This window comes from Tasmannia lanceolata, unplaced genomic scaffold (genome assembly GCF_043159265.1).
Source record: "Tasmannia lanceolata isolate RefF3 unplaced genomic scaffold, GAP_Taslan_0.1 ptg000001l, whole genome shotgun sequence".
NCBI classification, from domain to species: Eukaryota; Viridiplantae; Streptophyta; class Magnoliopsida; order Canellales; family Winteraceae; genus Tasmannia; species Tasmannia lanceolata.
Genome location: NW_027518678.1, coordinates 27,788 through 53,879, shown reverse-complemented (window position 1 = coordinate 53,879; position 26,092 = coordinate 27,788). Strand labels below are relative to the sequence as shown.

At 39.2% G+C, this 26,092-nt stretch overlaps 2 protein-coding genes across 4 annotated transcripts; both read left to right on the top strand.

Annotated features, from left to right (window-relative positions):
- The first annotated feature begins 1,024 nt into the window (after positions 1-1,024).
- On the top strand, positions 1,025-23,023 carry LOC143857734 (uncharacterized). Of its 3 annotated transcripts, none has more exons than XM_077369155.1 (7): positions 1,025-1,213; positions 4,366-4,747; positions 4,924-5,080; positions 15,090-15,134; positions 19,554-19,719; positions 22,054-22,421; positions 22,591-23,023. In XM_077369155.1, the coding sequence occupies exons 1-7, from the start codon at positions 1,043-1,045 to the stop codon at positions 22,907-22,909; spliced, it is 1,608 nt and encodes a 535-aa protein (XP_077225270.1). In that variant the 5' UTR covers positions 1,025-1,042; the 3' UTR covers positions 22,910-23,023. The 3 variants fall into 3 exon arrangements, with proteins under 3 accessions (XP_077225270.1, XP_077224664.1, XP_077225825.1); XM_077368549.1 differs by having other exon boundaries at positions 22,051-22,421; XM_077369710.1 differs by having other exon boundaries at positions 1,073-1,213; positions 4,358-4,747; positions 22,051-22,421.
- A 747-nt stretch (positions 23,024-23,770) lies between these two features.
- Positions 23,771-25,633, top strand: LOC143845344 (uncharacterized). Its single transcript, XM_077356952.1, has 3 exons — positions 23,771-23,797; positions 24,569-24,912; positions 25,082-25,633. The coding sequence occupies exons 1-3, from the start codon at positions 23,771-23,773 to the stop codon at positions 25,398-25,400; spliced, it is 690 nt and encodes a 229-aa protein (XP_077213067.1). The 3' UTR covers positions 25,401-25,633.
- Positions 25,634-26,092: the final 459 nt, after the last annotated feature.

Genomic DNA, 26,092 nt, shown 5'->3' with positions numbered 1-26,092 from the left:
TAGGTGAACTCCAGCCTATCACAGGTCGCCACCTGTCCTGGAGTAGGTGAACTCCAGCCTATCACAGGCCGCCACCTGTCCTGGACACCTCACCAGGTTTTCCTCTATAAAAAGGGGTTCAAAGCTCAAACCAAAGGGTAATAACCTTCCTCTCCACCCAAAAAACTCTTAAACTAGCTCTACACTCCTGCTCATAAACTGACTTGAGTGTCGAAGGGCCTGTCCGGTGTAAAACCCGGATTGGTCTTCTGACCTCGCTTGCCTTTGTGCAGGACTCAGCCCTCATAGCAGGACTTAGCCACTTCGTTCCACTTCACTCCGGTCCCACAGGATTCAGCTCCTCTGGTCATCCAGCTCAGCTCTTACGTCACTTTCGTATCTGTTACCGATTTTCGGTCCAACATGTATAATCAGAGAGAGACCTAAAGGAAGAAACCCAGGAATCTTGTCGATTTCCAATTCGATGCCATCACTGGCGAACATCTCGTTGAGGAAAGGAACAGGCATCCCGTTGCCGTTGGTATAGAGTTGAGGATTTAGAACAGGCATTGCGAAAAGGCAAAATTCGAGAACTAAACCTCAACTTTCTCACAATTTAAAAGCGGAGGATTTTCTAGATTGCTCCCTTCACCGCTTTAAAGTTTAAACCGTATCTCCCAAAATATCCGCCAAAAAGAGAAACACACCTTACCTTTCCTTTGAGACACCAGCGCTAACAATTACAACCCATGAAATGAAATTTGTTATATACGACCCCCTTTTTGTTGTCTTTTCCTGAAAATGATTGCTGTGAGGGGCCCGCATTTTGCCTCAAAAGTGATCCAAACCGATCATTTGTTGGGCCACAACAACGTTAACTCTGAGCCTATGTACGTTGTGGACCAACAAATGAAAGGTTTGGATCATCCTTTGAAGTGGGCCCTACATACTGTAAACTCTGAAAAGATACTGGACTTCACGCGCGCACACACACCATATAAAATCTCCCCTATAAAAATAAAAGTCCCTTCTTTTATTAGGGATTATTGCCCTAGTGAGAGCGATGAACCCGGTGTTGAAGAAGGCCAAGGTGGAAGAAGAATCATCATCGAGGGAAAATGAAGGCGGTGAGTCATCGTTGGAAGAGCAGGAAGAGGCACTCGTCGCTCTCATTGAGCACCGGACTAAAGAAGTCGATCATCTCAACAAGAGGTTAACGTATTATAAATCTCAGGTGCTTTTCCTATTCATTGATGAATGTGCAAATTGCTCTTTTATAATTTCATATTTCCACACCCAAGTCACTACTATCAACAAAAAAGATGGTTAACGATTCCTCCATATCTGATCTGCAGCAATTTTATTTCGATGCAATGCGAATTTGCTTGCTTCTAATGTGGTCATCCGTATAGGTAATCTTGTAGGATATTCGCCAAATAAAGCTGTTGATTGGTGTACAAAATATTCATGGGAAGGTTGTAAGCAATAATTGCATCCTTTATTAGAAGGTCATGCCGAGTATTATCCTCCTCTAGTACAAAGTTATAGAGATAGTCTTTTTAAAGCATTTATCTTCCCAAAATTTAATATTGCCGTCCCCCACCAACCATCTACTATCATCATGCCAAAGTCGGTATATTTTCCATAATCTCTCCATTGTTTATACTTTAGAGAAACTATTTATACTTTCCATATCAATGGAGTTCCTGTGCTAGGTGTACATTGAATTAATGAATCTGCTCTAGAGGGAGAGAGAGAGAGCGAGGGAGGAGAGGGATGAGAGGCCGAGGCGAGGCGAGGCGGACGTGGTCCCTAGGGCATCGTAACCCTAAGGCTCTGATACCATGTTAGAAGAAAAAGAGGAGATGAGAATAAGATAAACAAAGAGTGAGTTGAGGATAGCTCCCCCTCACTTATGTATTTATATAAAGAGAGAAGAGTACAATGACCACCATGCTCTTAGGCATCAACACACACATGCACATGCTTCTAAGTTCTAACAAATGCCACTCACTAGAGTCTGAGATCAATAACTGGCTTTATTGATTTTCAGTGCCCAATATTTCCTTTCAAGCAGTTGCAAACAGTTTTTCAAACAAATTCTTTAATAGAAAAGTGTGATTTTAACTTGGAAGCTAGATCTGATGAAACCTGAACTCGTAAATAAAAACTTGGTCTGAGGAATTCTGAAGTCGGGCTTTGCCAATCCAAATCATAATATAACTTATAAAGACAGAGTATTAGTTGATTAATTTATATTTTCAGAGTAATTTATTAGTATTAAAATGCTTCTGATGGCTTGTCAAACAAGATAAAACTTCTGAAAAAGAGGACAATCCCCCCACCCTCACCCCAAGCACACACCACAGCATATATGTGTTAAGGCTTACTTGATCTAACTATATTCTTTCGTTATCGGATGTTAGTAGTAACCACATCTATTATCCGCAACTCCTAAGCAGTTTTATCTCTGTAATTGCGTGCTTCAATGTGACTCCTTATTCCTAAAATGTTTGACCAGGGGTTGACCATGGTGCTTCCAAAGTTAGTCATGAACTTCTTATTTTCCTTTTTGAAATCAAATGAGATTCGTTAAAGGGGAAGAAAATGTCACACTAAATACATAAAAATAGCTATCATGTGTTATTCCACAAATGTTCAATGGATACATTGTTGCATTTGTAGTGGGCACACATGGATTTTACTTGTGATCTTTCATGCAATTCAGTTTGTAATGTGTGAAAATTCTTTTGAATTGGAGTGACAAGCAAATAAAATCTTTTGGCAGTCATTTTGAATTCATATGTGATTAAACAATCTAATTTTGAGTCCAATAATTGGTTTTAGACTCACAATCGGTTGTCAAAATCTAAAAGGACAGGGCCTAAAAGTTGCAAAGAGATCTAGATAACTTACTAGAATATTTTATGAGTAGTATAACACCATATGAACCTTGTATTACATCGAAAGAGAGTGAACTATTACAACCCCAAAACAAAGTTCATAATCCTTAACGAATTATGAGTACACACACGTGTAAATGTATTCAATTTTTTTTTTTGAAATAGTGTATAAATATATTCATATACACACACATCCATACATATATGTATCTATGTTTGTATTTGTCTATGTATATGAGCTCAAACCCCCTAAAACTCCAATACTTTATAGTAACATTGTCTTAGTCTCCAATACTTTATAGCAGGAATTGGGGGTTTATGTAGAAATGACAAGGGGGAAGTTCTTTGGGCTTACTCGAGGCCTATCGGAGTAGCGGACTCAAATGAAGCAGAGGTAAGAGCTGTTCATAGCGGGATCAAGTATTTGGATAGATCAGCTTTTGAGAAAATCATAGTGGAAGGGGATTCCTTAAATGTAATTCGCTGGCTTTAGGGTGAGGCGATCCCTCCTTGGAGATTTTGCCTTTTTTCGAGGAGATTGAAGACCTGGTTCAGGGTTCTTCTATTGTGTTTGATCATGTAAGGAGAACAGCCAATGCTGAAGCAGATTCTCTAGCTAGGGGAGGTGTTTTTAGAACATTTTAGAGTGGTTTGATTACCTTCCTCCTTGACTTATTGTATTTTTTTTTCTCTTCTCTTTGTATCTCTTCAGGACCATCTCAGTTCTGTTTTTTAGATAAATCTGCCTTATTCAAAAAAAAAAAAAACATCGTCTTAGGCTCAATTTTAGCCCATAGATCAACCTATCAAATCTTAACTTATGTATTAGAGCAACCAAAATAGGTTCGAAAGTGAGTTACATGTTGCTGCCCCAAAACATAACTCATTGGGGTTGAGTCTCTAGCTCAATTGGTTAAGGCGTTGTTCTTCAACCTGAGGTCGGTGGTTCAATCCCATCTTACTCAACTCAACACAACTCAACTCAACTCAACTAAGCCTTTGTCCCAAACTAGTTGGGGTCGGCGGTTCCTATAATATAAATCTGTCTTAAGTTGCCTAAATGCCTAATACAATCAAAAGACACCTACCATTCAAAAAAAAAAAAAAAAATCAAAATAAACCTATTTCAGATCTTAAAAAGAAAATCTCAATTCGGAAATATTTCCTAGTCATGTACCAAAACACATTATTCATGTTTTCTTTGGCATGGTTCACTAGAACCACTTTTACTTGATCCAAAAGTTATATTTAAAAATTTTAAAAAAATTATATTATCATAATTACCTGGCTTACCATTTTTGTGATTAGTGGGACTTTATTTCCACTCAATTGACTTGTTCAAAAAACTCACTTTTCATTTTCTTTTCTTCTCTTTTTTCTCTTCATCTTATTCTTCCTTTCAGCTCGATGGATACTCTTGCATTAGTCCAGATACTCATATTTTGAAGTGATTATTGATTGTGTGCTTGGAAAAGATATGCAGCTGCAAGAAGCTGAGAGGAGATTGCGCGATTCGGAATCTCAACTGGCCCGTCTTCGATCGCGACATAATGTAGCGGGATCTTCAAAGACTATGACCAATGGTGTTGGCAATGTTAAAGTGGAACATAAATCAGCTAGCCTTATCCACATTGAAGATAATCCTTCTCAAACGCATACCCAAAGTAGACCTCAACTTCTGATTCCTGCAGTCAACCCCAAAATTGCGCCACTCGTGAAATTGTCAGAGGCTTTTATGAAAACGTCAGTTGCCCCTGCTAGTCAATCTAGCAGTGAAGGAAAGCAGAAAGGAAATGCATCTCGTAGACCCTTTTCTGAGCCTGAGACCATGGAATTGCAAGACAAAGCGACTAAAAGGAAGTTTGGTAATTTTTTTTGCCACTGGATGAGCTAATGCTGCTGTCATAATGCAACTTTCAATGGTTCATTTTTGTTGTGCCTGGTATTATTTTTGTCATGTTTTACTCATATAACATGTTCTTATCAAATGGTAGGCTTTTATAGGATTTAATACTGTTATAATTGCTTTTGAGAGCTGCAGAACAGAAAGAACATAAGGATTTGATTCCATTGATACGTAAATGTTCGTCACCATGCATAATCCGTTTCCATCAGGGTGCCCACATCTCTAGTCAGCACAAGAGGAAGTTGAGAAGTCTCGCCTTAAATCCAATTAATGATCGGCTTTTCGTGACAAGGTAACCTTATCTGTTGGGGAAATAATGTTTCAGATTTTATTATCAGACTGTTAACTGCCCTAGCTTTAATCATTTTTTGAGAAAACGGATACAAGGATTTGTTTCATGCATGAATTGATGTTTCACAATAGCTGCATTCTAGTCACTGTTATTAGTGGATATTGCAAGGTCAACTTCAGTGCCTCATGCCTTGATTAGAGTCCGAAGGCCCACACTTGATGCTGCCTCAAAGGCCCACCCGTGGGTTTTGTAAGCTTTATTACCCTAGAAAGTCACACATGTTGAAGAGAAATGTGATTGATTAGTGTTAAATCATTCCAAATTAGGTTAAATCACTATTATATTAAGAACCTACAAGAGTTTCATCAAATGTTATTTAGTTAGGAGCAAAAGGCGAAAAACGTACATAACTGATAAATGACTGTTAACCCCTAAAATATCAACCGTGTATAATGACTTCATATCTTCTACCACTTCTGAAGTTGGTGTATAAATGTCAATCGTACCTACTTTCTTGTTATGTTCCAACCTGTATCTACCAACAGGCAAGAGCTTTAGTGAGCAATGCTAGTAGCCAAACGACTTTTAGGCCTCACGAATAGAGTGGTCCAATCTACACAGTTTCTCACAAAACGACATTGAATCTCGATATATTGATCCTCCAATGTAGATTGGTTTGGTGGAGAAATACATTGCTGCCTGATTGTTACAGGATGGATCTGTAGGAATATAATGTTAGATGCTATTATTTGAACTTATTAGTTCTTAAAGGCATTTTTAGTCATTTGACTTCATGTTGCTCATAATGTGTTTAAATAGCTTTTGCTCTATTGGATCAATCAACGAAGTTTGACCATTATTATATCTCCCTATCTTTCTCCACATTTCTTTTATTCTTTCTTTTTTTGAGTATAAAAATTTTATCGAAAGGGGAAAGCCCGAGGGATCAAGATGGTCAAAAGACATGCCAAGGCACAAAAAAAAAAAAAAACAACAAAATGCCAGAAAAAATACAGCCTCAAGGGGGAGAAAATAAAAAATCTCCAATTTAATCTTACCAGCTTGATGATTTACTGAACGATTCCCCCAATCCCAAACGTGTTGAAAAGCCATGGAATAATCGTTGATCCAGGCCAAAATATCTTCAATCATATCAACAAATATCTATGGGAAGAGATCCTTGCTATTCATCCATCTAATAACATTGAAAGAATTGTTCCACAATCAATTGTTAAGGTCCGTCGAGTCCAAAAAACGAAATTCGTTTAAAAGAGCGTGGACTTCAGCCTCATTAGCGCCCTCGCTGATGGGGGAGACAAAGCCCACTTAGTAATCCCATTCTCATCTCTGAAAAGGCCACTCACTGCTGCTGGGCATGGGTTTCCCATACTGAATACGTTAAAATTCTGATTAGGATACTGTTTTTTTTTTTTTGTGAGCGTGCGTGTGTGTGTGTGTGTGGAAGTATACTGGCTAGATAATCGATCAACAAAACAACTTTATGGCAAATAGCATTCACTCCTTTGAAAATGCCCCCATTTCTTTTTTTTCCCGATTGCCCAGTTAACGGCCACAAGAGCCAAACTTTAGATAGACCTTTCCAATGTTTTGAAATTCGGAATCGGTAAATTGTAGTGGGGTCATATCGTAAATCGTAAGATTCATTCAGATTTTTTTTGAATGGCAAGATTCATTTTGATTTATATATAGATATTATAAAAAACTAGAGTAAATTGTTAGATCCATTCACACACAAATACACACACAATCGATTAGATAACTTATCTACTCTGTTAGCTTAAAATATAGTGGGCCCACACATAGTTACCGGATTCGCCCTCCGACCCCGATCCGGGGTCGCACGATCCCAAACGAGGTTCGCTAGCGACCCGGATCGCCAAAAATGACGACCCGCGGAGACCCACGGGAGAGGAGAGAGATGCATATAGACTAAGGGAGAGATGGAGAGAGAGAGAGATAGCTACAAATTTTATATATTTTGGGTTAGATGTAGAACTAGAGCTTTCTTTTTGAAAAAAAAATATGTAGGGCATACATGAGGTTTTTTTTATTTTATTTATTAAATGGATGTAGTATGGACTATGGAAGGATATTCATATATTCCAACGGGAACTTTCTTTATGAAAAAATATGTATGACATACATGAAGTTTTTATATGTTGTGTATTAAATGTATGTAGTGTGTACTATGGAAAAATATTCTTGTAAAAATATATGAAATATTATATATATATATATATATATATATATATATATATATATATATATATATATATATATATATAGAATGCTAAGAGCAAGCGGGTAACCAGCCGCTTGTAGACACCCGAGCGCTCATAGGTCCATGTGTAAGGAAACGTAATCCAAAGCAATAAATCAGCTCCCTCTTTTCCGTTCAACTCTCTCAACCGGTCAAAAGATTCCTCTCTCTCTCTCTCTCTCTCTCCTTACCATAGATATAAATTCCGTTCCGTTCCGGCCGGAACGGACCGGATTCCGGAACGGAATGGGCATATTTTCCGTTCCGGCCGGAATTCCGGTCCGTTCCGGTCGGAATTCCGGTTTCCGGCGGAATTCCGGCCGGAATGGGCGGAATTCCCTGTTCCGGCCGGAAATGCGGAAAAATTCAAAAAAATTCGAAAAAATTCAAAAAAAATTCAAAAAAATTACAAAAATGCCACTAAGGCTGTTGGGGAGTGTATTTTACAGATTTGCCCTCGTTTTATGACCGTTTTATAGTTGTTGGGAGGGCATTTTTCGTCTTTTTCCAAAAAATTCGAAATAAAAAAAAAAAAATCCAAAAAATTACAGAGGGCATTTTTAACTATTTTTTTTGACCGGAACGGAAAGTTTCGACCGGAACGACGAACGAAACGGCCGGAACACCGAAACGTTCCGTTCCGGTAGCCAAAACGGAACGGCGACCGGAACGGAATTTATAACTAAGCTCCTTACCGATGAGCATTCTTTGTTAACCCTTCTTAACCCAACTTGTGCTTCTCTCTTGTCCTCGTCCCCTCAATCCCCACGCCCGTGAAAAGTCCATAGCCATCATTTCATCTCCTACCTATGTCTCTCTCCACCTCTTCTACTATACATTTTTTTGGAAACCCCCCCCCCCCCCCCCCCGCTTTAATCAAACAACAATGCACAGATAGAGATCTCTCTACACAATAGAAAAAGGAAAAAAACAAAATCCCTCTTTCTTCAATCGAGTTCAAACAAAGGTTAACAGAGAAAATCCAATGATCATCTCAGACCTTGTCGTTGTTGAAAATAATAGTATCTCCAAAACTACTGACGTAGTTGATACTATTTCTAATAATATTTGCAATGGTCCCCAAATGCACCATGAAAATAGCAAACCCAAGAGGCAAAGGAGCCAAACCCAAGAGCCTCAAGAATCCATTCCTCCAAGAAGAATATATTGATTGAGTTGAAGAACTTACTTCGATTCTCCATGATTGTTCTTATAAGATCATGAAATGGGGATCTATTGCATGCTGTCTAAGAGAAGAAGAAGACCAGAAATTTGGAGAAGAGGAAGGGAGAGAAAGAAGGGTTAAGAAACAACGCTTTTCGGTCAGAGAGAGAGAGAGAGAGTTACCGTTTAACCGGTTGAGAGAGTTCAGCGGGAAAGAAGGGGGCAGATTTATCGTTTCCGATTGCTTTTCCTAGTTTAGAGTTACAAGTGGACCTATGAGAGCTCGGCTATATACAAGCGGCTGGATACCTGCTCGATCTTAGCATTCCTCGTATATATATATATATATATATATATATATATATATATATATATATATATATATATATATATATATATATATATATATATATATATATATATATATAAGAAAACTGTTGGTGAGCTTAAGCGCACCATTTTTCTGGTGCGCTTAAGTTGTTATAACACCTCCCATTGGTGCGCTGCTATATATATATATATATATATGTGAGTGTGTATAGAGTGTGTGTGAGAGTCTGAATTAGCAGTCCAAACTGACCCGCGACCCCGAATAGCGAACCAACATAGCATACCCTCATTGTACCGCATACCGAGCTACCATCATACCCCGTACCCGTTCCTGCACCACTTAACGGAACGAACCGCGTTTTGGGCCCACATTTATATATATATATATATATATATATATATATATATATATATATATATATATATATAGGGCATAGATCAATCAGATAACATTATCTGCTCAGTCGGCCAGAAACACAGTGGGCCCACATTTTTTGGGTGATCCTGAGCATTCACCACAACATGAAGTTCGGGGAACAAATCTTTCAATGGCATCTCATTACACTAAGGGGCCATTGGATACGTAGATTTTAGAAACCAGGTTTTTACTTTGAAAATAGTGTAAAAGATTGTTAGAGACAAAAGAAGAAGTGGACCAGCCGTCGTTTTTGACTTCTCTCCCTTCTTTCCATCAGCAAGAGAGTAGAAGATCCTCCCATTTTCCTGGTTTTAGAAATCTCAGGTTGCATGAGAGATTTTTAAAACCTGATTTTCTTGCTTAAAATCCAAGAAACGCTGCCAGGACAGCACACAACAGCCTGATCATGAACCCTCTTTTACACTGAGTTCAAACTAAAAACCTGGTTTCTAAAATCCGCGTATCCAAACGGCCCCTAAGGATCAAGCCAAAACTGAACTTCATCTCCCTTGGACACCTTGTACCGAATTCCTCTATGTAAAGGAAATTTAGATTTTAGGATATTCTCTAAACTGTGACATCCAAATTTCTGTAATTATCAAATGAATTGCAGCCACCAAAACCTGCTCTATACATCACTTAAATCATATAGTCCAATGATGAGACCTTTCCTCCCCAAACTTCCACAGTACCTTGCCCAAAAGCACTCTGTTCATGACATAGAGATATCAGATATCAAGACCCCCACCATTCTTTGGCTGACAAACCTCCTCCCACCTAACAAGTTGAAATCTCCTCCTATTGGCTGACAAACCTCCTCCCATCTAACAAGGTTGAGTGCACTTGATGGGCCCCAACCAGGCATTTGAAAAGAGACAATCAATCAGGAGGTATCTAAGAGGGATATCTTTCGCTATCTTGGTTCAATCCTACAAAAGGACGGGGAGATTGAAGAAGATGTTAATCACAGAATAAGAGCAGGTTGTTGAAGTCGAAGCATGCTTCAAGAGTGATGTGCGACCGTAAAATACCTACCAAGTTGAAGGGAAAGTTTTATAAGGCAGTTGTGAGGCCAGCCATGCTGTACGGCTCAGAATGTTGGGCCACTAAGAAGCAGCATGTGCATAAGATGGGTGTAGAAGAGATGCGAATGCTTAGATGGGGTGGCACCAAATGAGGAGAAGATGAGATAGCACCGCTTAAGATGGTTTGGGCATATCCAACGTAGGCTTTTGGATGCTGCAGTGAGAAGAAGTGACTCGTGCCAAGTTGATGGAGAAAAAAAGAGGTAGGGGCAGACCGAAAACAACTTGCGTAGAAACAGTGAGGAAAGACTTGATGGCTAGGAACATAATAGAGAACATGACCTTGGATAGGAGAGAATGGAAGAAAATGATCAATGTAGACGAACCTAACTAGTGTTAGGATTAGACTTAGTCAATTTGAGCCGGGTAGATTCTTTCACCTTCTTCATGAAAATTTTCTAAAGGATTCATTAGCTGACTCCAAATAGTTTGGGACAAGGCTTAGTTGAATTGAGTTGAGTATTCTTTCTCCTCAACTAAACTAAGCCTTTGTCCCAAACTAGTTGGGGTCGGCTTGAGCATTCTTTCTCCTAAGGACAACAAATTTCTCTTCCAGGATGAAATCTGTTCTTCCATTCTTTCAATGGTAGGATCCCAAAGCTGTTTCTTGGGTCTCCCACCACATAATGGAAGGCTCGTTCCACTTTAAAACCAAGAGCAAAAACATTTCTTTCCTTGTCCTCTTCACTAACTCATCAAAATTGCTTTACTGAAGTTAGATATCAAGACTAAAAGAGCCATTTTGAGTTGGTTTGAGGCTATTTCAGGGCTGAAGATCAACATTTTGAAAAGCTCTCTTATAGGTGTCAATGTTGACAATTCAAGATCTTCTGTTATGAGCGGTACCCTTGGATGCAGGATTGATACTCTTGTGATCACTTGCCTTGGTCTTCTTTTGGCCATCGCCCCTTCTTTGTCTATGGTCTGTGGTAGTGGATACTGGATAGAGTGGAAAGAAAACTTGTCTCATGGAATAGAAATTACTTGTCTCATGCAGAAACATAGAGTAGATGAATGTTTTTTGGCAATTTCGAAGAGTAGTGACATATGAAATGATTGGGCGGCGTGGCTCTGATTCTTCTCGGTTGTTCGTTATAACCACCTTTAGTTTGTGGGTAATCTATCCACAGATGAAAGGGAATCCTCAAGGTCTAGGCCTATTAGGTAAGGGTCTGGGTCTAAGACAAGAAGTTCATGGAAAGCGGAGATTGCTAAGCATACCGCACCAATAATGCTGTTCTGGTTGGTAGTTGCCCCTTCAATATAATGAATAGTGGTCCAAATCTATCGGGAGGTGGGCGAAGATCCCATGCCATCCCTTGATGAATAGCTAGCCGAACCCGAGTACTAGGGTTTATTCGTAGGGGTGCAACTCGGGCGGGCTCAACCCGAACCTGGCGGGTCAACTTGGAAAAAACTCGGGTTGCGTTGAGTTCAAGTGGGGTTCAGGTTCGAGTTCGGGTTCGGGTTGGGTTTTCTCAACCCGGGTTAAGTTCGGGTTGGGTTCGGGTTGAGGGCTTGGGCAACCCGACCCGAGTTCAACCCGAAATTTTTTCTAATTTTTTTAGTTTTTAAGGCTAAAATCTCGGGTTGGTTTGGGTTGAACTCGGGTTGGGTCGGGTTCGGGTTGGCAAAAAGGGCTGCTCGGGTCAGGTCGGGCTGATCCTCGTCGGGTTGGAACTCGGGTCGGGTCGGGTTCGGGTTGAGTAAATGGTTGCTCGGGTCGGGTTAGGGTTGGCCTCAACCCGAACCCGACCCGCCCGAGTTGCACCCCTATTTATTCGGTTGTATCGAATATAGGAGATAGAAATAGCCTTTATTGCGCAAACTTCTAATCATTCCATTAATAGTGGGCGCCTTTCTTTCCCTCTTCTATTTGGCCCTTCCTTATTTCTGGGGTTAGGTGGGGCGCTGGTATTAGTGATCTCGAGTCGCTTCTAGTTGCAAGCTTCTAATAATTTATGTTTCCCTTCTCTTCAAGGTTGCTAGTTTCAGGTACTAATATTTCTAATGTCTTAGGTATCTAAGCCTGACTTCTCCCCTTGATTCTTAAGATTAGCATCTAAGCTTTTGATTTCATTTCATGTCCAGTTCCCCGTTGATCGAGAGGCAGAGTCAGTTCTAGGGTCACCATACGGAGCTTGAAGGCTTCACCACTTATGCTCGACATTAGGAGAGAGTTGGGGCTTCGCTCCTTAGCCTTGGCTAGTTCAACCTACTACCTTTCCTTAGTAGTCTCCACAGCGGACGTTCATAACTAACATCTCACTTTCTTCGACTAAGTTCTTCCATAACCTTAGCTCGACTGAAAGGGGAGACTTTTACCAGCGGAAGAGTCTTTAGCTCGACTGAAAGGGGAGACCTTTACCAGCGGAAGAGTCTTTAGCTCGACTGAAAGGAGAGGGTCTTTAGACACAATAGTCGACCGTAGTGATAGACACTCGACTGAAAGCAGAGTAGGGTATATGAGTCAGAGGAATGAAGTTTTCTTTGCTTGTTGAGAAGGCGCTTGAATTGGAATGCGTACCTTGGCAATCGGAGATAAACTATCTATATACCTTAGTATTGACTATTGATAGAAGTTTTATGTGAGAGATAAGTCGACGTTCAGTTAAGTTAAGTGAAGTCGCCCCTATTCATTTCTTTCTTATTCAAATGACTTGAACCAAGGATGTCGGCACGCGACACTCTTGTCCGTGTCCACAAATCATAGCTTTCCATTGATAAAGGTAATACTATTAACCCTCTGGGAAGATAGCTGGCTGGATAGTGAGCCCTTATGTGACAAATACTCTTCTATCGAATCTTCAAGAAGATATTTTGCAAAGTGTTTGATATGATAAAGTGCGTTAACAAGGTCAAGTAAAATTGAAACTTTTGCCGATTCTTCAGAGATCAGGTTGAGCAGCTCTTTCTTGAGATTATGTCTAGAATGGACCAACCCTCTGACTTGGCTTTTGCGTCTTCTTCTACGGGTTTCACCCCTCAGTCTTCTTTTTTCTTCCACAGATTTGCCTCTCCTACTCTTCAAGAAGCAGCCCAAGAATCCGTTGTCTTCCCGACTTGTTTCGTTGCAGTCTACGCAAGAACTTCTGTCATGGAGAAATTGAGATCCTGCAGGATGTAGGAGGATCTTTCTGAATAATTTTTTTTGGATGGTAGAACCTTTCTGAATATTCTTAAGTTTTTTCAAGGTCCTCTTAGTAGCCATGCCGAAATCCTAGTTCCTTAAAAATTAGGTCGAATTAGTTGAATGCTCGTAGTGGCGGCGAGCGGCCCTATCCCGCTGCCGTTCTCTCTGGTTCTTCCACACCTCCTGCTGGTGCTCAAGGAAGAAGAAGGGCTAAAGGGTTTTTGCCATGTGAACTTATCCCTTTCTTCTTCGGTTGGAACTTGCCCCTTTCTTCTCCGACAGAGACCATCCTCCATGGTTGCAGCCAAGAAGAAGAGTCGGTTTCTTTTCTTTCTTTTTTTCCATGATCAAGTAAACACAATCTTTTTTCTGTTCTTTTTTATTTCTTTCGCCTTTCTTTTCTTTTTTGCCACATCATTTCTTTCCTTTTCTTTTCCGATCACCAATGGCAACTGAACAGACCTATCACGACTCCTATTCTTTCCACTTTCCTCATCCAAGGTCCTCTTCTCTAAACTTTATCCAAATAAATAAACAAACAAATGTTGGATCTAGGAGTCTAATGATGATTTCTCGACTAGGCCGTTCTATAAATATCTGAACTCAAAATACATTGCTCATCATCCTAGAAGAATGGCTTGGAAAGCTGTGATACCCTTACAAAATAAAAAACAACAGGGCAGCCTCTTCCCCCTTTTTAATTTTTTCTTTTCTTCATTTGCAGTCGTCCTTACAAAATAAAAAATAGAAAGAAGAGAATGTGCCATCACTATGAAGTGTAAAACTTGCACGTGCCAGTTTTAAGAATTTTGAAATTAAAAACCTGCTCCTGTCATTTTTTTTTGAATGGTAAAATATCATTGATAAAAAGAAGGGATTGTACAAACCGGACCGAGGAAGTTAGGGAAAAGAGATGGAAGAAAGAAAAAAGGAAAACGGTAAAACTATCAAGGAGGGCGATAATCAAACAGGGCAACTCCTTCCCTAGCCAGTCTTTCCGCCTCAACATTAGTGGACCTCTTCACATGCTGAAAAGAAATCTCCAACCTAACAATGTGGTCTCTAATCTCATCCATCCAACAAGCAAATCTCAAAGGATACGTCTTTTTACCCATTAACCAGCCAATGACATTGGGCGAGTCACCCTCCAATATAACCTTAGAAGAAATATGATGTCACATTCTTAAGAGAGTGAAAGGGAATCTTTTGCACTAAATATACACCATGAAGATGGGAACTGGTGGTAGACACTTAAAATGCTATGTTGGTGTAGAAGACACTTAAAATACAATCTTGAGATGCATACGATTTTATCTCATGTTCTGATGTTTGTGGAATATAGAAGGTAGTCATGAGTGTGTAAGGCATAACATTACTGTAGTTGTTGTTTGACTGAATGTTCGTTAGTGAACCCATGTATCTTTAAGTTCCTTTTACATGATTGTCTTTATCAGCAATATAAATATGATCGTGCATGGGGGTAAGAAATGTGACTTTAGATTTTGATTCGTGCTTTTTCTCTAGGACTCTGTAGATATGTATGCTTTTTGTGAATGCCTTTGTCTTGCATGTCATTAATTATAGCCTTTTTTTTGCAGTGCATTGGATGGTGTCGTGAACTTATGGCAATTACAGGGCAAAGGGTGTGCTGCTTAACCCTACCACTAAATTTCTAAACTTTACTGTTTTTAAATCTACTAAGCACCACAACTAACTTATCCTTTTTGTAGCGAGACTGTCTTTTTTTTTTCTTTTTGAGAAGAAATTAAGTAGTAAGAGTGTAAATAGGTAATAGTGCATTATCTACAAAATACTAGAACGTATTCTTTTTAAGCAAAATTCAGGAAACAATTGAGGTGCTAACCACTTTGTAGACTGTCAATATGATTGGAATATCAAGTGAATGATTGCAAGCATTTGCGAACATGTCAAGCATAATTATCTACAATTGGGGCTCTTATAATTAATTCTCCATTAATTTATAATCTCTTATATCTTATTGCTGAGATCATGTACCAACATTGTTTCTATGCTGATAATTTATAGTCTCATTTCTAATACTTAATGTAATAATCTAGTGATATAAGATGTAAGAGTAGCTTCTTAACAAATGTTGTTCAAAGTACATACAGGGGAATGCTAATGTTATTCAAAGTACATACTATATCTAAGTACATACTGTATGTAAGTACATATGAAGCGTTCTTTACTCTCTTTAGTGGAATTCATCGTGGTGGTCGTTGCAGCCATGGATTTTGGCGTGATAGTAGCAGCAACAGTAATGGCAGATGCAGGCAGCCAAATAAGAGGTCGTTGGGTTTTTTTCTTGCCACACAGATAGGTACAAAACTTGGTGCATCAGAAATGTGGGTAGGGCAAGGATAAAGAGCTGGACAAAAGTGCCACATGGGTAGGGGTAGAGGGGGCGGAAGGACCACTTATTTGGCAATTAATACTCTCTAATACCTTGTATAAAATGAGTGAGTTTTAGCAGGGCTCGTTCCAGAATGAATGTGTTCACACACTTCTCGTTCTTTCTCTTTCAGAGTGGGCAAAATTGCATTTTCAAGTTTTATATCACTGCATTTTTGTTGTCTTATCAGTGACGGTATCGGTGACAGTTCTGCTATTCAATAACACCTTGGGATTAGGTTGTTTTCTCCATTCAACGATCTTGGTTATTAATTGTTGTAAGCTATGATCCGTGGACACGGATTCACATGTCTACTGTTGACACAGATACCTCCTACGGGGAAACTCCTAAAAATCTAGAAACGGGGTCACACCTGGAGACATACTTATAAAATTACTAATTTGCAATAAGATAATTGTGGTTTTTGTTTAGTTCTCTTTAGTCTCCAATATGCAATGAAAAAGAGAGACCAATAGATTACCATGGATATGATATTGGGGCTTTTATGTTTTGCAAGGGAGGTGAAAAAGGGTGGGTTGGGGGGGGGGGTAACAACAAATATTAGTTAAAGAAGGGTTAATATCAAAACTAGAGTTAACATATTTCTAATTTAGAAATCCAAACACACTAAATTGGACCCATAAAAGACATGCTATAGAAACTTCTTTTCTCCCTTAGGAGTCGGCAATCTTGGTTAGTATTTGTTTTAATGGTTTTGTTTTTTTGATAATTCTAGTAGCTAATCACATTTATTTTTCAAATCATAACTTTGAAAAACGGAACTTTATCTCTACATGACAATTACAATAAATTTAAGGGCATTTTACCCACTCTAAACGTCCACTCATAAACCCGTTGCTGGTGTCATCATTACAGGATGATGTCATCATATGAAGGCCTATTTCCAGGCCTTTCTCCTTTTATTTTGTCTATCCATTCTAAGGGAGATAGGAATAGGTGTTTTGAGGCTTCTCTCTCTCTCTCTCTCCATATATATATATATATATATATATATATATATTGCATCAGCTTGGCATTTGGGCATACCTAAAATCATGTCAAATTCATATATATATATCTGAATTGCATCAGCTTGGCATTTGGGCATACCTAAAATCATGTCAAATTCACTTGTGATTGATTTCTGGGAGTCAATTCATCATGTGCTCTAAGGTAGAAGTTGTAGTTGTGTCCTATGTCACAAATATCTCCGATATTTTTAAAATATAGCTTTTTTATCGTGAGATTTTGATAAACCGAAAAAATCCTGAACTAATCCAGAGATTTTAAAAATATAGCGATATTTTCGTTTTTATCATAAAATATCCCGATATTTTTACGATAATTTTATTTTATATTTTTTTATTAAATTTAATATTTTTTATATATTTTTAAATAATTTTATTTTTATCTTTTATTTCCTGATATAAACCCGAAAATAATAACAATTAATATATCTTGAGATTTTCCCTTGCCGAGAAATTCCCGATAACAATATTTGTGATATAGGTTGTGTCATTGCTAATGCTCATTTCACACAATAGATGAAGCCTACATATGTATATGTATGTGTGTGCGTGGGTGGGGGGGTATATGTATATTTTTGGTGGATCTAGTTCTGATCTTGTCAGAATAATTTTTTGAACTTCTGGAACTTCATTGAGATTATTGTTGACTTTTGAATTCTGACTTCTTCATTCATACACTTTCTCTTACCTGGGGATGAATTGGGGCCTTGTTTATGTTCATAGCATCATGATAATATCATTTTCTATGAGTTTTGTTGAATTCTTGTTGCATTTTTGCACGAGGCATAGTGTTTCTGATGTTCATGACGTATGGAAATTAGTTGAATTTTCTTGCCTTGGTTTTGTAGAATGGTACAATTTACTCTTGGCACTATCTGATGGCTGTTCACTTCTACTACAACCTTGCCATATCACCTTTATATATCTGAAATCTTCTTCTTGTAATCTCTGGTTTGGAAAGTTTAAGCACGATACGTTTCATTTATACCTTCTCATTCTCTAACTAATGCCCATTTATTTTAACTTGTAGAAAGGAATTCCATGCACCCATTCTTCACTAGGGTCAATCAGGGCCAGCTCGGCCCGGTCCGACCCAATCAGGGCTAGGCTGAGCCTTGCAGGATGGGCATTGGGTTGAGGTTTCTTAGGCCTTGACTTAGGGTCAGGGTGGGCCAGGGCTAGATAATGGGATCTAGGGTTAGGCTAGGGTTTTTGAAAAGCCCGGCCCAACCCGACCCTGTTGCAGCCCTACTTCATCTTTAACATCTTTCTCCTAGAGGAGAAAGGTCTTCTCCTTTTAGGGAGTCTCTGGGAAGAGATCATAAATGGACCTTTAGAGAGTTTCTGGAAAGAGATTCTAAATGGATTTTCTTTCGTCTTCCTTTTGAGGAACCTTCATCTCTATCATCTCTCTCTTGGAAGAGAGAGGTCTTCTCCCTTTAGGGAGCCTCTGAGAAGAGATCCTAAAGGAACATTTAGAAAGTTCTCTGGATGAGATTCTAAAGGGATTTTCTTCATCCTTCTCATGAAAGAGAAATGTCTTCTTCCCCGGGAAAAATTTGCAAAAAGAAAGAAAGAAGAAAGAAGAAAACAGTTAAGTCAGTAATCCTTCTCACCTTTTTCTCTTCTCTTTCTTCTTTTTCTTCTTTCGCGTAGCTTTTTCTCTCATAAAAAAGATCCAATCCTTTTCTAAACGATCTTCCCTCTATTTATAGAACTCTCTTGAAGTGGTTGGCAACTGCCACCTCACTCCTTCACGATCTCCACTTCCCCTTTTGTGGGGAGTTACGCAACTTTCTCTTTTTTTGAATAGTGGATGACTCACTTCTTCCTTCGCGAGAGTTATTTGTTCCCTAAAATTTAGGGATTTCTTTTCCTTTAGTTGTGGCTCCTTTTTTTTGTTTTCTTTTTTATTAAAGTACTTTAAATAGCTTACATTGAAAGCTTGGATCTATTTTTATCTTATGAAAATGTAGTTATAGGAGCACATTATTTGGACCTGTGACCTTTCTGTCATGGTGGGTTTCCTATACCCATACATTCTGTGGCTGTGTAGCAGTTTAAGTTTTTTGATTAAACAAAATAGTGAAATAAATAACAAAAAGGGCATATATTAAGTGTATTCCACATATTGGATATAATGATATATCATCCTAAGAATCACAAAATGTGGAACGGTTGACACATGCCTCACAATTGGATATATCATCCTAATAATCACAAAATGTGGAACTGTTGAGACATGAGAACAACTTATAGTCGAACTCCCTATATAAATTTATATTTGTAGAGAAGTATAATGTGAAAATAGTGTCTTACAACACTTCGTCTTTTAGTTTAATTAAAATACTAGAAAACCAGGATCCTTGGATCTGTTTCAAAACGTACTTCTGTGAAGCAAGTAGCAATGCAGTAGATAATGGATCCTAGAGGACGTGTATTGGATTATCTTCTTAATGCAGCCATGTGAGGTGGTGTATTTAATGCTGATTGTTTATTCCCTCTACCAGAAGAAAACAAATCTTTGTTTTAGTTCTCTGATGCTATTTCAAATTTGATAATTCCCTCGTAAATATTATGTTCTCAAAGTAAGGTGTCATTAATATTTTCTGATATTGCAGATCTAGTGCCTCATTACTTAGGACCGCAGATTGTGTCTCTCCAAAGCAGAGGAGATGGCCTGAGGATGTGACCTGGCATCCACAAGGAGATAGTCTTTTTTCTGTGTATACTGCTGATGGTGGTGATTCCCAGATCTCAATCCTAAATCTCAATTCATCACAGCAAGTAAGAAGGCTTATTTATTTATTTATTTTCTCGAGTTATTCACTAGATTATGCATGTCGCTATAAACTATGGATCAAAGTCTATGTATTAGTAGGTGTAGTGGTTTTGAGCAAAATTGGCATGGATCAGCAGTTAACAATTGTTTTCGGTTGACAATTTGACATGCTTAGGATTTTGACTTAGAATTCGCTCTAGGTCTGTTTACAAAAAACTGGGAAAACTAGGAAAGTAGAGTGAAAAAAAATCATTATTCCCCTGAAAAGCAGTTGATGACGGGTTTGGAAAATTGTTTTTCGATAATCGTAATGTTTCTTGTCAACGCCTTGTCGGCTGACATGAAATCCAATTTCACCCCGTTTATTTTTCTCCTAATTTGAGAGGAAAAGGAGGAAACTCTCTCTCTCTCTCTCTCTCTCTCTCTCTCTCTCTCTCTCTCTCTCTCTCTCTCTTTCACTGTGATGATCCTCTTCTTCCACCTCTGAAAATGACAGATTTTGTATCATCAAAACAGCACATCGACTATCCTCTTCTTCCACCTCGAAGATTGCCATGGCACTGAAAACCTTCGGAGCTGGTTTGCGCAATTTCGTTACCTCAAAACAACACCTTGACAAGCCGCCCATGAGCGCCCAGAAAATCCGGAAAATCAAGAGATTTCAGGACATTTCAAGACCGCAAATGGGGAGTGTGTTCAATTTTGAGAAGACATGATGGTTAGGTCATTCATCTATAATATCCCAGGCTCCATAGGATAGCTTGTGTAAAGGATAGTTGGGTGGTTGATTGCTATTAGAGAAGGTCAGGTAGGGTCGTTTGGATTTGGGTGTGTCGTTGTAAACTTGAGGAGCAGATGGAGTCCTTCATTTGACTTCTTTTGCTGCTTCTCTAGGTGCCCTTGGCCATCCATTTGGCGGTGTCCATGGTGTGGCTTTTGTGTCTACCCCCCAACCCCTAAAAACACACACACACACACACACACACAAACCACCCACAAACGTTCATGGTCTTTGATGGAAAATGGTGCCAAGGGGATGTGAAAATTGAACGAGTCTTCCTGTGGGAGGGAAAGGAACTTGGGGAAAAAAAAGCACCTTGTGAATGGGAAAATTGTGTGCCAATCTGAAGCGGTGGGGGCGCTTGAAATCAAAATGTCTTAGAAATAAAGCTTTGCAAATAGTTATTGAATAATGTGATGCAACTCGTTTGATTACGTTTTACCTTTGTTGGAGAAACTAGTAACTACGCTTTATTTCTATTTTTAGTTCCATTTTAGTAGGGTACGTTTCTATATTTATACTAGATGTGGGGGCTGTCCACATTATCCAACCCACCCAAGATACAAGAAACTTGTCAAATTCCACTTCCCAAATGTATTCAGAAACTATGACAAAAATATAAGCACTTAAGGATAAATTGGAAGAACCAGTCAAGTAGTCCAAAATTAACAAGCACTAGAAATTCAACTAATAAGAGATAACTTTATGAACTCTGAAGATAGCTGTATTTGGCATAGAATCCACTGAAATTTCCTTTGGAGAATGAGGCTCACTTGTAGAGAGGCTCGAATACGAAATGACATATGCATGAAACCAAAAATTCGAAGGGAGAGCTATGAATGTTGTAAATGGTTCCATCTAGCTCCAAGTGTTGACTTTCCAAGGATAGACTGGTGTTGCTGTGTTGGTAAAGTTCCAAAGGCAAATCACGGTTGAGGCATGTCTCTTTTCACTTGAGAAGTATAAGCTTGGAAATATTTGCCTCCTAAATAGGTGATGGTATTCATAAAACATCCAGATAAGCACTTATTTATATGATGAAATATCACTTCCATATGACTTTAGTCAAACATCATCATGCACAAACTAATGCATTTTTCTAATACAAATCAGTGCAATGCAAACATTGACAGATGCCATTTGAGCTTCAGCAAACCAATGCAATGGCATAGGCCTCATTGTTGTCTTGCAAGTTACAACTCTGGCAGATGATATTTGAGAAGTTTATGCCTCGTGTCTCCTTATTTTGTAGAAGCCTGGCCTTTTCGTGCATGTTTGAATTGGATAGCATGTTTTGAATGTAGACATATTTTCTCAATGTGTACTGCTGTTTTATGGGACCCATACGATTGTTTCTCCACCTCTTTAATCTGTGCATCTAATTGCTGTATCTTGAATGCCATTAGTCATTTGAATTTGCCATAAAATCATAATTCTATATGGGCTTTATGCACACACAAACATACTCTTCCACTCTAGTTTATTGTCTTCTATATGGAAAAGTGATATTGACTTGTATGCAACATTAAAGTTGATTCTAAGATGATTGTGTTAGCAGAACAGAGTTACTTTCTTGGAAGGAAAATCTCATCTCAAGGGTATTATAAACAGTATAATTTTCATGCCCTGGGCGGATCAATGTTTTGCAACTGGTGGGAGCGACCATGCTGTGGTACTTTGGAATGAGAGCGATGGTGAAAAGTTATGGAAACCAAAGCCGTTGCACAGAAACTTGCATTCTTCAGCCGTTATGGGGGTTGCTGGTATGCAGCAAAAGCATATGATAATATCCGCTGGTGCAGATAAAAGAATTATTGGATTTGATTTACAAGCTGGAAGAGCAGATTACAAACACCAAATTGAAAGCAAATGCATGAGCGTTCTGCCTAATCCATCTGACTTCAACCTATTCATGGTGCAAACAGGGTAAGCAGGCCTATATAACCTTCGTTCTCGTGTTATTTTGTCAATCATATCCTATCCTTGCACATTGTTTTGTCCTGAAGCCCAGCCTAAATACACTGATCAGTTACCTAAATACAATTTTCAGCCAAGGTTCCTTGAGCTTTTGCTGACCAAGGTTTTCCATTTTCAGCACTCCTGAGAAGCAACTCCGGCTGTTCGATATCAGGCTAAGGCAAACGGAGATTCATGCATTTGGTTGGAAGCAAGCAGCGAGCGAATCACAATCGGCTCTGATAAATCAGGCATGGTCTCCTGATGGTTTGTACATCACATCAGGCTCAACAGATCCCATGATCCACATATTTGATATCAGATATAACTGCAGCAGACCCTCTCAATCGGTGAAAGCTCACCAGAAACGAGTCTTCAAAGCATTATGGCATCACACCCTCCCACTACTCATCTCCATATCTTCTGACCTACACATTGGATTACATAATATTGCTTGAAATTTCTGTCTTTTTCATATCCATGCCATGAATTCCACAAGATCTATGTAGCTCCCTATTTTGTTTATGGGAGGAGGAAAACAATCTCACCCAACTAAGCAGAGGGTTCACCAAGGAGTTATAAAGTGAAGGACATACATCGCCGAACTCTTGCATCTGTTACTATTTCTCTTCGTTTGGAGAAGTGGAAATTTTCGAGGTAACAGAAAAGAAAGTGCAGGAAAACAAAAGAAATCCACCAACATATATGGGGCAAACAATGTTTTAGGTCAAGTTCGACAGCAATAAAAGTTTCTCCCATAGAAAAATAGTTGACTAAGTGGTCAAAGGGCACGTGGCAGGAGAGGGAGAGAATTGAGAGGGCATCACCTAAGTGTTCCTCCAAAGATCATATTCATGAGAATTTATATGATGGGTGGCCGTGAAAACACGTGAAGTCTAAAAAAAGTAGGTATGGCTCACTTTTTTTGATGATCCAAACCGTTCATCTGTTTGGGCACAACGTAAATAGGTTGTGCCCCAAAAATCAGTTCCATAGGATGATCCTAGCCCTCCGATAAAAACTGTTCTGAATATGGAGATTTCCAAAAATCATTTATGGAATCTTCTACAGATCAGAGGGTTAGGATCATCCTATGGAACTGATTTTTGGGGCACAACCTATTTATGTTGTGCCCAAACAGATGAACGGTTTGGATCATCGAAAAAGTGAGCCGTACATACTTTTTTAGACTTCACGTGTTTTCACGGCCACCCATCATATAAATTCTCCTTATTCATAATGGTAATAGTCTAAAGCTCATCACAATACGTCATATTCTATTCTGTAGAATTGTCTTGTGAGCCGGTGATCTAATTGAAATGGGTGGCTTAGATGTGGACGATGCAGTAAGGATGAAGTTATAACATTCACATTCACATGCCCTTGTAGAAGGTGCTCCCCCTAATGCTTTTACTTTTGATTAGATTTAGGAAACAACCAAACTTTCAGAAATCCACATGCTAAGCCGGGACCTAAAAATCCCATACGAAGCAACCCTAACCCTTCAATTTAATTGTACGATCAAAAAGAAAAACTGCAAATGTCTACCTTGGAATTTTTTTACAAATCAGAGGTTTTCTTTAGAAGAGATGAGAAAAAAAAAATAGAGAATATAGAAACCCAATGCTGGAGCTACTGCCACCAACTGTACACTCTCAAGGTGTTTAGGGTTTAGGGATAAGGGTTTTGGGATTTGGGGTTTAGGGTTTTGGGATTTTGAGGTTTTGGGGCTTTTGGGGTTTGGGTTTGGGGTTTGGGGTTTGGGTTGGGGTTTGGGTTTGGGTTTGGGGTTTGGGGTTTGGGTTTAGGGTTTAGGATTTAGGGTTTCGGGGTTTGGGGTTTAGGATTAGGGGTTTAGGGTTTAGGGTTGCGGGGTTAGGGTTTATGGTTTCGGGTTTAGGGTTAGGGTTTATGTGTTAGGGTTTAGGGTTAGGGTTAGGGTTTAGGGGTTTAGGATTTCGGGTCTAGGGTTAGGGGTTTAGGGGTTAGGGTTTCGTGTTTCGTGTTTAGGGTTTTGGGGTTTAGGGTTTCGGGTTTCGGGTTTCGTGTTTAGGGATTAGGAATTAGGATTTAGGGTTTAGGGTTCAGGGTTTAGTGGTATAGTCTTTAGTGTTTAGGGTTTAGGGTTTAGTGGTATTATAAACAGTATAATTTTCATGCCCTGGGCGGATCAATGTTTTGCAACTGGTGGGAGCGACCATGCTGTGGTACTTTGGAATGAGAGCGATGGTGAAAAGTTATGGAAACCAAAGCCGTTGCACAGAAACTTGCATTCTTCAGCCGTTATGGGGGTTGCTGGTATGCAGCAAAAGCATATGATAATATCCGCTGGTGCAGATAAAAGAATTATTGGATTTGATTTACAAGTTGGAAGAGCAGATTACAAACACCAAATTGAAAGCAAATGCATGAGCGTTCTGCCTAATCCATCCGACTTCAACCTATTCATGGTGCAAACAGGGTAAGCAGGCCTATATAACCTTCGTTCTCGTGTTATTTTGTCAATCATATCCTATCCTTGCACATTGTTTTGTCCTGAAGCCCAGCCTAAATACACTGATCAGTTACCTAAATACAATTTTCAGCCAAGGTTCCTTGAGCTTTTGCTGACCAAGGTTTTCCATTTTCAGCACTCCTGAGAAGCAACTCCGGCTGTTCGATATCAAGCTAAGGCAAACGGAGATTCATGCATTTGGTTGGAAGCAAGCAGCGAGCGAATCACAATCGGCTCTGATAAATCAGGCATGGTCTCCTGATGGTTTGTACATCACATCAGGCTCAGCAGATCCCATGATCCACATATTTGATATCAGATATAACTGCAGCAGACCCTCTCAATCGGTGAAAGCTCACCAGAAACGAGTCTTCAAAGCATTATGGCATCACACCCTCCCACTACTCATCTCCATATCTTCTGACCTACACATTGGATTACATAATATTGCTTGAAATTTCTGTCTTTTTCATATCCATGCCATGAATTCCACAAGATCTATGTAGCTCCCTATTTTGTTTATGGGAGGAGGAAAACAATCTCACCCAACTAAGCAGAGGGTTCACCAAGGAGTTATAAAGTGAAGGACATACATCGCCGAACTCTTGCATCTGTTACTATTTCTCTTCGTTTGGAGAAGTGGAAATTTTCGAGGTAACAGAAAAGAAAGTGCAGGAAAACAAAAGAAATCCACCAACATATATCGGGCAAACAATGTTTTAGGTCAAGTTCGAGAGCAATAAAAGTTTCTCCCATAGAAAAATAGTTGACTAAGTGGTCAAAGGGCACGTGGCAGGAGAGGGAGAGAATTGAGAGGGCATCACCTAAGTGTTCCTCCAAAGATCATATTCATGAGAATTTATATGATGGGTGGCCGTGAAAACACGTGAAGTCTAAAAAAAGTAGGCATGGCTCACTTTTTTTGATGATCCAAACCGTTCATCTGTTTGGGCACAACGTAAATAGGTTGTGCCCCAAAAATCAGTTCCATAGGATGATCCTAGCCCTCCGATAAAAACTGTTATGAATATGGAGATTTCCAAAAATCATTTATGGAATCTTCTACAGATCAGAGGGTTAGGATCATCCTATGGAACTGATTTTTGGGGCACAACCTATTTATGTTGTGCCCAAACAGATGAACGGT

Coding starts and splice junctions, on each gene's coding strand:
- LOC143857734 (XM_077368549.1), top strand. CDS start 1,043: ATGAACCCGGTGTTGAAGAAGGCCAAGGTGGAAGAAGAATCATCATCG. Junction 1,214..4,365: donor TAACGTATTATAAATCTCAG/GTGCTTTTCCTA, acceptor AAAGATATGCAG/CTGCAAGAAGCTGAGAGGAG. Junction 19,720..22,050: donor ATCTCAATTCATCACAGCAA/GTAAGAAGGCTT, acceptor TGATTGTGTTAG/CAGAACAGAGTTACTTTCTT.
- LOC143845344 (XM_077356952.1), top strand. CDS start 23,771: ATGGGTGGCTTAGATGTGGACGATGCA. Junction 23,798..24,568: donor GCTTAGATGTGGACGATGCA/GTAAGGATGAAG, acceptor TTTAGTGTTTAG/GGTTTAGGGTTTAGTGGTAT. Junction 24,913..25,081: donor CTATTCATGGTGCAAACAGG/GTAAGCAGGCCT, acceptor TTCCATTTTCAG/CACTCCTGAGAAGCAACTCC.